We start from the raw sequence: 12,965 nt of genomic DNA on the forward strand, positions 1-12,965 counted from the left end.
ATCAGTCTTTTCACTGTTGTTTTTTTTATTTCTTTACTTATTTATTGTTTACCTAATAGCTATTTTTTTACTTAAAAATTGCGCTGTTGGTTAGGGCCTGTAAGTAAGCGTTTCACTGTAAGGTCTAGTACACCTGTTGTATTCGGCGCACGCGACAAATAAACTTTGATTTTAACATCCTTTAAGGAACCTTGGACCCCCCCCCAAAAAAAATCGCTGTCTGAGCCCACTTGTTTTCCTTGAGCCGATTACAATAGTCACAACATTAAAAAACGTGTAACTGTATGCATTTTTGTCAGGCAGCACCATACAGTACTGAATGAGAGCATATAGATGTATCATGTGACTGACTGATCTACAAATAAAAATTAGTAGCTATTTATAATGGAAGGTGATTCGCAGATTAGTCCATCGGAAGTCGGCTGCACTATCCGCTTCCAACAAGCCCACCATCCGACGTCAAGCACAGGGCGTCGGCTTTTTCACTTCAAGAACAATGCAGCTGAATGGCATGTCGCCTCCAACCGCCAATCAGAGACGTTTATAGTGGAGAGTGGCCGCTTCAGCAACACATCAACAAAGGCAAAATACCGTAAAAATGTATATATCTTTAAACAAAATATGAAAACAAAAATGTACTTTTTGGTCTTCATTTAAAGTTAACAGTGTGGTTAATGTTAGCTCTAAAATCTGATTTTAAGAAGATACATTTAAAAAAAATAGGCACGGTTTATGACTGTGTGGTTGCGTTAACTACTGACGACCCTGCTCACCAAGGAAAAAAGGTCCTGTTTGTGGCTTGCCGAATACCAGATTTTTGTAATGGAATAACATGTACAAAAAAATAAGCTTTTGGCTACATGTGTTATTTCACCCGTCGGATTTGCTTCATGCTGTCTTTCTCGGACGCTGTGTGCACATTGTGCTGGTCGGAAGAGCCATTTATTTGAAGGTATGCGGCTGTTTTGCTAGAAAATGTTAGCTAGCTGGCTGTGTTCAATGATTTGAGCTCTTGTTTTGCTAAATACTGTTGGAATTGCATGCAGAACAATGGTGAATAATCTTGCAAGCTTGGTAACAATTAAGTTACACTCAGCCAATAGTTAACAGTATCTAGGTAACTAAATGTACTAACGTTAGCTAGATATATTTTCCACAATAATATGTTATAAATACACTCGCCTGTCCTCAACACGTAGCTAGCCCTAAGACTCATTGGACGAAGGCGTCTTCTGTACGGGGGGAATTTTGTTAGGAGCACCGATGCTCAATCTTAACATTTATTATTAGGAACGATCTTTCATATCAGCGAGAAATTATTTTCAAATGGGTTAGTGTTCACACACGGCCATATCTCTATGTTACAGTACTTGTTTATATAAGAGGGTGTTAATGAACTCGTCAAGTGTAGCGGATGGGAGGTTTAATCAGATGGAGGCATCTAGTTGTATGGATCTGTGCAAAACGGCTACGTAAGTGTTTTTGTTTTTAAATAAGGGCCATATGTTTAGAATGTTGTACCCAAGCAATGATTATTGACGTTTCCTAAACGTTAAAACATAACTTCGGGATTGTAATTCACATAAGGTAGTCGGGGGCGAAACTAATGGCAGACCCGTGCGAGAGGCAGGTTGAGGTTTCCAGGGTTAGAGTAGTGCAGAAGTTGTCATATGCTGAGAAAGTAGACGATGGGTCAAGGTGGAGGGATCCTGAGAGGAGTGGTGAGTAGTAGATCTGTACCAGTACAGAGGGATAAACCAACAAGTGATATATTTCAGTAAGATTGGAATTTTGGCATTTATAGTAATAGTTATCAACTGCACAGCAGGGATGGAACGTAGTAAGTCGCAGAAAATAGAGGTTGTGGTGGCAGCTGCAGAGAGGTATTTGGGTATGCGAGACTTAAAATCAGAAGAGTTACAGGGTGTGTTAAGTGGTGGTGTCCCATCCTTTCAGGCTGTTGGCCTGAAGTAGGACTAAATACATTTAAATAGCATAGTATGGTATTTATACATTTTTTTTGTGAGTGTAGTGTTAGATGGTAGGGTATTTGTTGTATTTTCTTTTGAGAGAAAAAATTAAGCAAAGAAAATATAAGGGAGTTATACTCCAGTCTAGTAGGTGGCAGTAATGCAACATTTATTGGAAGCCGTTAAACCTCATCGAAGAAGGTGAACCAATGGCTGAAAGCTGTAGGGAGAATGTAGAATGCCACCTAGTTGTCGAGGGCTATGTAGATAGCTAGCTACCAAGAGCTCTTCTTGTCTAACTTTGATCCTGGCAGTAACAGTTAACATAGGTATAGTGCCTTCAGAAATTATTTACACCCCTTGATTTTTTCCCCCAGATTTTGTTATTACAAAGTTGGAATAAACTTGATTTCATTTTTTTTGTCAATGATCTACACAAAATACTCTAAGTGGAAGAAAAATTCAGATTTACATTTTTTTTTTTATTAATGGAAAATAAAACACTAATATATCTTATTCAACCCCCTGAGTTAGAATCACCTTTGGCAGCGATTACAACTGTGTCTTTCTGGGTAACGTTAAGTCTTTAAGACCACGACCTGGATTGTACAATATTTGCTCATTATTCTTTTTTTTTAATTCTTCAAGCTCTGTTAAGTTGGTTGTTCATCATTGATAGACACCCGTGTTTAAGTCTTGACATAGGTTTTCATGCTGATTTTAAGTCAAAACTGTAACTAGGCCACTTAGGAACATTCAATGTCATCTTGGTAAGGAACTCCAGTGTATATTTGGCATTGTTTTAGGTAATTGTCCTGCTGAAAGGTGAATTTGTCTCCCAGTTTCTGTTGGAAAGCAGACTTAACCAAGTTCGTCACTTTTTATCCTAAAAAACTTCCTAGTCCTTGCTGATGACAAGTGTAACTGATATGAAATGGCTAGCTAGTTTAGCGGGTACGCGCTAATAGCGTTTCAATCGGTTACGTCACTTGCTCTGAGACTTGAAGTAGGGTTTCCCCTTGCTCTGCAATAGCCGCGGCTTTTGTGGAGCGATGGGTAACGACGCTTCGTGGGTGACTGTTGTTGATGTGTGCAGAGGGTTCCTGGTTCGCGCCCGTGTCGGGGCGAGGGGACGGTCTAAAGTTATACTGTTACACAAGCATGCCCAACATGATGCAGCCACCACCATGCTTGAAAATATTTTAGTGATACAATCAGTGATATGTTGTCCTAGATTTGCCCCGCTTTTGTATTCCAAACAAAAAGTAAATTTCTTTGCCACATTATTAGCAGTTTTATTTTAGTGCCTTATTGCAAACAGGATGCATGTTTTGGAATATTTTTTTATGTACAGGCTTTATTCTTTTCACTCTGTCATTCATGTTAGTATTGTGGAATGTTGTTGATCCATCCACTGTAATCTCCTATCACATCCATTAAACTCTGTTTTAAATCCCTGAATGATTTCATTCCTCCATAAACTGAGTTAAGAAGGGCGGCAGTATTTTTTTGGTTTCTTGTGACTGGGTACACCATCCAAAGTGTAATTAATAACTGCACCATGCTCAAAGGAATGTCTGCCCCCCCCCCCCCCCCCCCCCCCATCTACCAATAGGTGCCCTTTGCAAGTCATTGGAAAATCTCCCTGTTCTTTGGTTGAATCTGTGCTTGAAATTCACTTCTCGGCTTACAGATAATTATATGTCTTAGGTACAGAGATGGGGGTAGTCATACATTTTTTTAATAATGTTAAACACTGTTATTGTACCATCACTCATTCATATATCTTTATGTACATATTCTTTATCCCTTTACACTTGCGTGTATAAGGTAGTAGTTGTGGAATTGTTAGGTTAGATTACTTGTTGTTATTACTGCATTGTCGGAACTAGAAGCACAAGCATTTCGCTACACTCGCATTAACATCTGCTAACCATGTGTATGTGACTAATAAAATTTGATTTGATTTATTGCATACAGTCGGTCCATGAAACGTATTATGTAACTTGTGAAGCACATTTTTTCTCCTGAATTTATTTAGGCTTGCCATAACAGAAGGGTTGAATACTTATTGACTCAAGAAATGTCAGCTTTTAATTTGTAAACATTTCTAAAAACATAATTCCACTGTGACATTATGGGGTATTGTGTGTAGATCAGTGACGCTAAATCTCAAGTTAAGCCATTTCAAATTCAGGCTGTAACACAACAAAATGTGAAAAAAGTCAAGGGGTGAGAATACTTTCTGAAGACACTGTATGTCTACTAAACACACATTATTTATATTGCAGTAAGTCATACGCTGTTGTTCTGGGGAAGGTAGCTATCTAGCTCCATACTAGGGTTACAGTAGCTAGAGTATTGAATTTACTATTGAGTTAGCTAAGACATTTAACAGCAGCAGATGACATGTTTCCTAATGTCAGCCCCTCCATCTCTTCTCCTCTCCCTCAGTCGATTCAGTCTTGTATGGGTCTGTAAGAGGCAGCATCATGAGTGGGGAGCCAGACGCTTTGGCTGTGGTGAACCAGCTGAGGGATCTTGCTGCAGATCCCATGAACAGAAGAGCCATCGTTCAGGACCAAGGTTGCTTACCGGGACTCATCCTTTTTCTGGACCACCCCAACCCCCAGGTTGTCTACTCAGCACTCCTGGTAAGGCCCCAAGTAGCGGACGCATTGCGTTCTAAAAGTGTCTGCATACATACGTTTGGTTTGCTACTAGCAGATCTCGGCTAGGCATACTCCCTAAAGACTTTCGCTTGAATAACAAGAGAAAAGCTGCAATATTACTGTCCCTCTTGAGCCACCGTTGCAACAACACTTCCTCAAAATAGTCTGAAGTAATATGAGATCAAGAAATCTATCATTAACTTTGACATTTTTGCCAGGTATGTCTTAGTCGTGCAATTTTACATCTAGCTAAACTATTTGGTGCAGTACTTCTCGTGAAAAAAATGTGCCTGAAAAAGTAGTAGTGCACTGCAGACAGTCGGGCCGAGCTGGTCAATGACCTGGTTACTGAAGTGACTTGTCTGTTTCTAATCTTAATTCAAATACCATGCTCCTTAACCTTGGATGTGGAAATGTAATTTTGCTGTGGGATGAATGCGTTTCTTATGTTCCTAAATTGTGATTGTGTCTCCTTCAGGCTGTGCGCTACCTCGCAGAATGCCATCAAAACAAGGAGAAAATGAGAGGAGAGCTTGGGATGATATTAAGTCTTCAGAATGTCATGCAAAAGTGAGTATATGGCCCTTGTGGAAGCCCAAATCATGATGGTCTTGTCTCACTCATCTTCTCTGTTGATATCATTATCAAATAGAAAATATTTTTAATTATTTGCAAATGTTTCTTTGCATCTCTTCTTTTTCCGTGTGAGACGCACAGTTGCAAAATGCAACAGGTCCTAAACTCATGTCAAACATTACATAGTTCATCTCCTTAGACCCAGATGTTTCTCTAAGTAGCATTTTGTGTGTGTTCTGTCTTCTCATAGTGAGTATGCATAAAATAAATAGAGAAACAAACATTCTGAGCAAGAGCTAGAGGTATTTTTGTTGCAAAAACGCATTTGCAATTTTGCTTGGGTCTCACAGTTAAAGGCCCAGTGCAGTCTGTGTTTTATATGCTGAACAAAAATATGAATGAAACATGCAGAATTTCACAGTTATAGATCATTTAAGGAACTCAGTCAATTGAAATAAATAAATTAGGCCCTAATCTATGGATTTCACATGACTGGGAATACAGATATGCATCTGTTGGTCACAGATGCCTTAAAAAAAAGGTAAGGGAGTGTATCAGAAAACCAGTTAGTATCTGGTGTGACCACCATTTGCCTCATGCAGTGTGAGACATCTCCTTCACATAGTTGATCAGGTCGTTGATTGTGGAATGTTGTCCCAATCTTCAATGGCTGTGAGAAATTAGTAGAAAGAGGAGGAAGGGAAGCGCTACTGAGGTACACTATAGTATATTATGGTAGATCGAAGGTGCTCTTTGGTAACAGGTGTAAATAGGTCATCAAAAAGAAAGGAGGACCAAGGCACTCTTCATATAATAAATTTAAATGCCTTTATTAGTATGGCATGTTCAATAGAAACAAAGTTGTTTAAAAACCGACGAAATTGATGGATATTGGCCGGGAACTGGAACCCGCTGTCGTACACATAAATCCAGAGCATCCCAAACATGCTCAATAGGTGACATGTCTGGTGAGTATGGAAGAACTGGTACATTTTCAGCTTTCAGGAATTGTTTACAGATCAAATTGCCATCGATAAAATGCAATTGTGTTCGTTATCCATAGCTTATGCCTGCCCATACCATAACCCCACTGCCACCATGGGGCACTCTGTTCACAATGTTAACATCAGCAAACCGCTCGCCTACACGACGGCATCTGCCATCTGCCCGGTAATCCAGCCACCTGCGAGGTGTGGAATATCAAGAAGCTGATTAAACAGCGTGATCATTACACAGGTGCACCTTGTGATGGGGATAATAAAAGGCCACTCTAAAATGTGCAGTTTTGTCACACAACCGTCTCAAGTTGAGGGAGCGTGCAATTGGCATGCTGATTGCAGAAACGTCCAACAGAGCTGTTACCAGAGAATTGAATGTTAATTTCTTGACCATAAACCACCTTTATGGGTTTAAAGATGAACTTCTTGTGAATCCAACCACGGTGTCAGATGTAAAAAATGCTTTACGGCGAAAGCATACCGTACGATTATTTGAGAACATAGCCCACTAGACAAATCATTACAAACAGTAACCAGCCAAGTAGAACAGTTACACAAGTCAGAAATAGAGATACAATTAATCCCTTACCTTTGATGATCTTCATATGGTTGCACTCAGCAGACATTAATTTACTTAAAAAATGTTCCTTTTGTTCGATAGTCTCTTTATATCCAAAAACCTCCGTTTTGTTCGCGTTTTCTTCAGTAATCCACAGGCTCAAACGCAGTCAAAACAGGAAGACAAAAATAATCAAAATTGTATCCGTAAAGTTCATAGAAACATGTCAAGCGATGTTTATATTCAATCCTCAGGTTGTTTTTAGCCTAAATAATCGATCATATTTCAACCGGACAATAACGTCGTCAATTTAAAAGGTAAACAAGAAACACACTCTCTCCGTCTCGCGCATGAAAAAGCTCTGTGACACTTTAGGGTCCACTCATTCAGACTGCTCTTACTTCCTCATTTTTCAGAATACAAGCCTGAAACAATTTCTAAAGACCGTTGACATCTAGTGGAAGGTATAGACACTGCAATTTGAGTCCTAAGTCAATGGATACTGTAATGGCATTGAATAGAAAACTAGAAAACCAACAAAAAAAAATACTTCCCTAATGGATTTTTCTCAGGTCTTCACCTGCCAAATCAGTTCTGTTACACTCACAGACACTATTTTAACAGTTTTGGAAACTTTAGTGTTTTCTATCCAAATCTACCAGTTATATGCATATCATATCTTCTGGGCCCGAGAAGCAGGCAGTTTAATTTGGGCATGCATTTCATCCAAAATTCTGAATGCTGCCCCCTACCCTAGAGAGGGTTCACTGAAGTTTGCAATTGTTTCAATTGACTATCATAACTTGCTGTAATGTTCACTCAGTGTACAGAACATTAGGAACACCTTCCTAATATTGAGTGGCACCACCTTTTGCCCTCAGAACAGCCTCAATTCGTCAGAGCATGGACTCTACAAGGTGTCGAAATCGTTCCACAGAGATGCTGGCCCATGTTGACTCCAAAGCTTCCCACAGTTGTCAAGTTGGCTGTATGTCCTTTTGGTGGTGGACCATTCTTGATACACACAGGAAACTGTTGAGCATGGAAAAACCCAGCAGCGTTGCAATTCTTGACACACTCAAACTGGTGTGCCTGGCACCTACTACCGTACCTTGTTCAAAGGCACAATCTATGTCTCAATTGTCTGAAGGTTTAAACATTTTAAAACTTGCAGGTTCCTTCTGACAATGCAAAAACAATAAGAAATAAAAAAAGATAAAAATACCAACAAAGTAAATGGCTCAGTAGAATAAAATAAACATTTTAGCTTAAGTATAATACAGGAATAACATGTTTATATCAATAACAGCTATGTTTTTAGTTTTCCCCACTCAGACCACTCCCAGACAGTCCTAGGAAAATTGTTACTTAAATCACTTCTATGCAGAGAGCAATTTATTTTGAATATGTTTGTCTTTATTTATTTTTTTATAAAAACATTCACAGTAAAGTACTTAATTGTTACCTAGAAATGAGTTGATATTGAGATAAAAACGGCTGCATTGGGCCTTTAAGAGCCAGTACGTTAACACTATTTTGAGATGATGACTAAAATCTTCCATCCCTTTCCCCCTTAGGACAACCACCCCGGGAGAGACCAAACTGCTGGCCTCAGAAATCTATGAACTCCTCCAGGCCTCTAACAGTGAGGATGCAGACAAGCCAGAGGAGCCCTTCTGCAGACGCAAGTCCCAGTTCTTCCTGGGCTCCACCAACAAGCAGGCCAAAACAGTGGTCCTCCACATAGATGGCCTGGATGACTCTGTGAGTGCCCATATACTGATCAATAAGTATATTGATAAGGAGACGGCTGTTATGAGAATTATGTTCTCAATATACATAATCCAATTTAATTATATTACTCAGTCTGCAAACCAGAATTTGTAAGATCCTGGTCGAATGAAACAGACGGAGGCCCAGCTAAAATAGTCAAAAAGGTTTATTCACGGGAACGTTCTGGCGTGCACAGTACAAAGACCTTCATTTTATAGTGACACACATACTTCCACACACAACATTAGGTATCTACCCAGCCGACAGATTAGGGGAGTCCGTGAGAATAGCTTCTTTCCGCCCTCCCCCAAGATAGGGAGAGACCTGGGAAGTTCTCAGTGCCCCAGCCAAGGTCGGCACCGAATCTGGCTCAGACAGTCTGTTATCAAGATACTAGACATATTGTCACCAAAACATTAATTCTGACTAAGAACTACACTCCAGGATATATTATTCTACTGACTAAAACCACACACAGCATTAAAATAATCTAATGATTCTAATCAATTTCATACAATCATATGGTTTCAGAGTTATGGTTTCAGAGTGTAATATTCTAATCATTTATTAAAATATATCCCATTATCAACGGCACACCATGCTAGCTCCAGTAACTTCTTTACTAAGATAAACCTGATATGTTACACAAAGAATGATGGGTTCTGTAATACATTATGCTATAGTTATTAGATAAGGTGACAGTTCTGGTAGTCCACTACCTGATGTAAGCTGAGTTTATACAGTTATTCCCATTCATCTCCTCCAGAGCCGGAGGAGCCTTTGTGAAGAGGCCCTGTTGAAGATTCGAGGTGTCATCAGCTTCACATTCCAGATGGCCGTTAAGAGATGCATCATCAGAATCCGCTCAGACCTGAAGGCAGAGGTTAGTCACATTCTGTCTGTCCTATTACATTATATTCTGGGGAGGAGATGGAGGAGGGCAGAGGTGAGTCTAATCTCAGCAACCCAGAACCAATATCTTGCAGCTGCTTGATTAGGTAGGGGGAGATATGAGATATAACACTGAGTGTCAGAACCTGGATGGATCCTCTTTGGTAGCTCAACCCAACTCTCTCTGCAAGTCTCGGGCAAGTGTATGGGGCAAAAGTTCCCTCTCCTTCCCAAAGTTGAAAGATGCCAGGTGTAGGTGCACACCCTGAGAAATCTTGATTTATCCAAATAACCAGCCTTGAAAAATCTGCGCACTGGAAAAATTGTTCCTCATTATTCATCAAATCCCAGAGTCCTTGGACAGATGTTAAACATATGTCCACGAGATTTAAAGTGAGTTAAACAACCTGCGGCGGCCCTGTAACACTCGCTGAGGAGGGAATCATGGCTGAGGTGTGTCGTTGTTAAATCAAATATCTGGTTCCTCTGTAGGCTCTGGGTTCTGCCATCGCATCAACTGAAGTAATGAAAGCTCAACAGGTGGTCAGGGGAGAGGATGGAAATGAGGTTTGTCTTTCTGAATTAATTTCCAGTTTTATGTTTCTGTTGTCTTAACAGAGCCTTGGTTGAATCTCTGTTATTTTCTAGTCTGTCAATTTGATTCCCAGAGAAGGTCTTTACAAATATTAAGGAATGATCTTTTCTCAAGGACAAAGCTTACAAAAAGAAGTTTGGTATCTAATCAGAATCTAAATTCAAATACCATGGTCCTTGACCTTTTTTGCCAGGAATATCATCTATCTTGTAGTGCACATTGAATTGAGCTCTTCCTTTTGCTGTATAGGTAATCATCCCATTCCCAGAGGATGGTTCTGTAGCAGTGAAGCAGAATGTGGATCTTCCAGACTATCTTCCAGAGGAGGAGAGCCCATCCCAGGAGCCAGACAAGGCTGTGACCCGCGTGGGCACAGGGCAGGACGGAGCAGGCTGGCTAGGCACTGCTGCTAACTTTCTGTCCCGCTCTTTCTACTGGTGACTCCCAGACCACTTACACCTCTTCAGACAGAATCAGGCTCCCAGCTGCCAAAGAGCTGGACTGCCAAAGGCAATGTGTAACAACAAATGATTCCAACGGTATGCAGTACACACATGCACGCATCCACAATCTTACACACACTCCCACCTGGCACCATACAGAATCACCAAGCCATTGAGGGAGAGGACCGGCTTCCGGAATGGATTCTTATTTCTTATCTTTTGGGTTTTGATTGACAGCTAGACTATTCTTTCTGCAAATGTAAATGGGGCCATGTATTTGAAAACCAAAATGTCTTATTGTGAGGAGCTTTATTGTGGCAACATTAATAGGACTTGATCCATCAGAAACGTTGCCACAAAATGAAGTTCCTGTAGTTAGAATGATTTGAAGGATCTGAAATCATTATGGGTCTTTTTGACCGATCTTTGAACAATAACAGACCTCCTCCCCTCTTTTCTCAATGGGTATTGTAGAATATGCAGTAATCAGCATGTGTCCAGTTATCGTGCCTTTCGTTTCATTCTGTTTACATGGATACCCTTGCATGACTGACTGTCTGCTTTAGTTCTGAAGCCTGTAAGGCTCCTTACTTTAATATACCAAAGGTTACTGATGCAGACACTGTATCAACTCGTGTGGGTACTCTTTAAATTCCAATGCCAACTTAAATCATTCATGAAATATATGTGGAGGATTATGAGCAATGTTTAAAGGACTGTGTGGCTGGCTGGTTGGAGAAGAGATGTTTTATCTACAGTAAAAGCATGAATATTTTGCACAGTCTGAACACTGTGGTATTCTCGAACAATGTGCTGGCATGCTTTATTAGCTTGGTTTATGTTGAGTATTACTCATTACAGAACAATATTAGGATATATTTCCTAAGGAAGAGCATTGTTCCTCTTTAAGGTACAGCCTCTGACATTTTTTGGGAACAACATTCCTTTCCCCAATGTCTTGTATGATTTAGCGCATAGTTAAAAAGAATACAAGGCTAAACATTGTCTTTGAGAGATTGACTACATAAACATTAATGGTTGAGCATTTGACCAAATTACGCAAGATTTTAGTTCTGGGCATACTGAGATTAGGCTAAACCTAACATTATTTTTCTCTAAATATATGTAGATTGAAATACACATTGTTAGATTTGAATTGGAAATGGATTGGCCAGCAGTGTCCTTAAACCTGTGGTTAAAAGGAGCTCATGTGGGTGCTGCTTTCTGTCAGGGTCAGCTGTAAGTGTTGAACAGTGAATGTTTTGGATTGTTCGCTCAATATAATGGATCACTTGCCATTGCCCAGCCTCTGAAATGGTTATGTTATCAGTGCATGTTACAGTGTATGAATGGGAAATGTTTTTGCTGAGCTTATTACTGTTCAAAGTAAATCTCCACATGAGAAGTCTTCAGTTTGGACCACCTATAGTACAGATGACAATCCCTTTTTAAAGTTCACCCACTGCCTCAAGGAAAAGTTCAGTTTCTGCCAAGTGTTTCTTGAAAATGTCATTTTCTGTCTGTGGAGGGAGAAAATAATTGTATAGAATTTTCTAGAAATGTACTGTTGTCTTCTCCTTGTATGTGTTGCTTGCGTTAACATGTCCTATAGACTCTCCCACCTCGTACAATCACACCTGACTAGATTGTGACCGTCATGCCAGGGCAGAATGCATCCTATTTGCAAATACTGTATAGTTGTTCACACTCAATCAATGTGCATTGTTTACCAACAAAGTCATTCACTAGAAATATGTTAATATCTTTGTCTTGTTATTGACTTGCTTTTTCCCCCCAGAAACCATTTATTAGATCAACTAACATTAATCAGGTCAGCCTTTTTGTTTCCCGGCTTTATTCCACTCAGGTGAAATTTCTATCATATAATCCACGGTCTAATCACTCGCTTAACCCCCAAAGATGAAATATTTACAAGCTATTTATGTTTGTTGTTTCTTTCCACCGATAATGTATGAACGCCAATCACAGAGGAATGTTCTGTGTGTATGTATGCACACCACGGAGATGTTTGCTGCCTGTCAGTTTGTCTGTAGTGTTATGGGCCATTGTGAGTGAGCTGTATGTTCCTAAGAGTTATATAAAAGAATATTAAAAAACAATGTTATTATATGAAATGTCCAATTGTTCATTTTATTGATGCTGATGGGATAGGGTACTGCCTTGAATGGAGGACATGACAGTTTGTTCAACATGACAATTAAAAATGTACACAATATAACATGGTTTGGTTTCAATGAATGAATGAATTTCCCTTTTAGTGACAACTGATGTCTTTTACACATTACCGAGAAGTGTCTGACTGTTTCACTTTCTTTCCCACTGGCTTGACTTCCCTCTGTATGATCTGCTTGTGTTTGAATTCCCCAAAAAGTGAAGAGAAACAGAATGTTGTTCCCCTGGGACATTACTAAAGGGCCTTGTCTTTGAGCTCCTTCCCATAATGCATGCTCGTCTCACTATTACTTTG

At 39.8% G+C, this 12,965-nt stretch overlaps 1 protein-coding gene across 2 annotated transcripts; it reads left to right on the forward strand.

Moving 5' to 3' along the window:
* Positions 1-444: 444 nt before the first annotated feature.
* LOC129823997 (armadillo repeat-containing protein 1-like) lies at positions 445-12,716 on the forward strand. Of its 2 annotated transcripts, none has more exons than XM_055883234.1 (7): positions 445-600; positions 4,425-4,624; positions 5,121-5,212; positions 8,353-8,539; positions 9,315-9,431; positions 9,932-10,006; positions 10,284-12,716. In XM_055883234.1, exons 2-7 carry the CDS (start codon positions 4,463-4,465, stop codon positions 10,473-10,475), a joined length of 825 nt encoding a protein of 274 aa, XP_055739209.1. In that variant the 5' UTR covers positions 445-600; positions 4,425-4,462; the 3' UTR covers positions 10,476-12,716. The 2 variants fall into 2 exon arrangements, with proteins under 2 accessions (XP_055739209.1, XP_055739208.1); XM_055883233.1 differs by having other exon boundaries at positions 447-952.
* Positions 12,717-12,965: the final 249 nt, after the last annotated feature.

Source organism: Salvelinus fontinalis, chromosome 26 (genome assembly GCF_029448725.1).
Source record: "Salvelinus fontinalis isolate EN_2023a chromosome 26, ASM2944872v1, whole genome shotgun sequence".
NCBI classification, from domain to species: Eukaryota; Metazoa; Chordata; class Actinopteri; order Salmoniformes; family Salmonidae; genus Salvelinus; species Salvelinus fontinalis.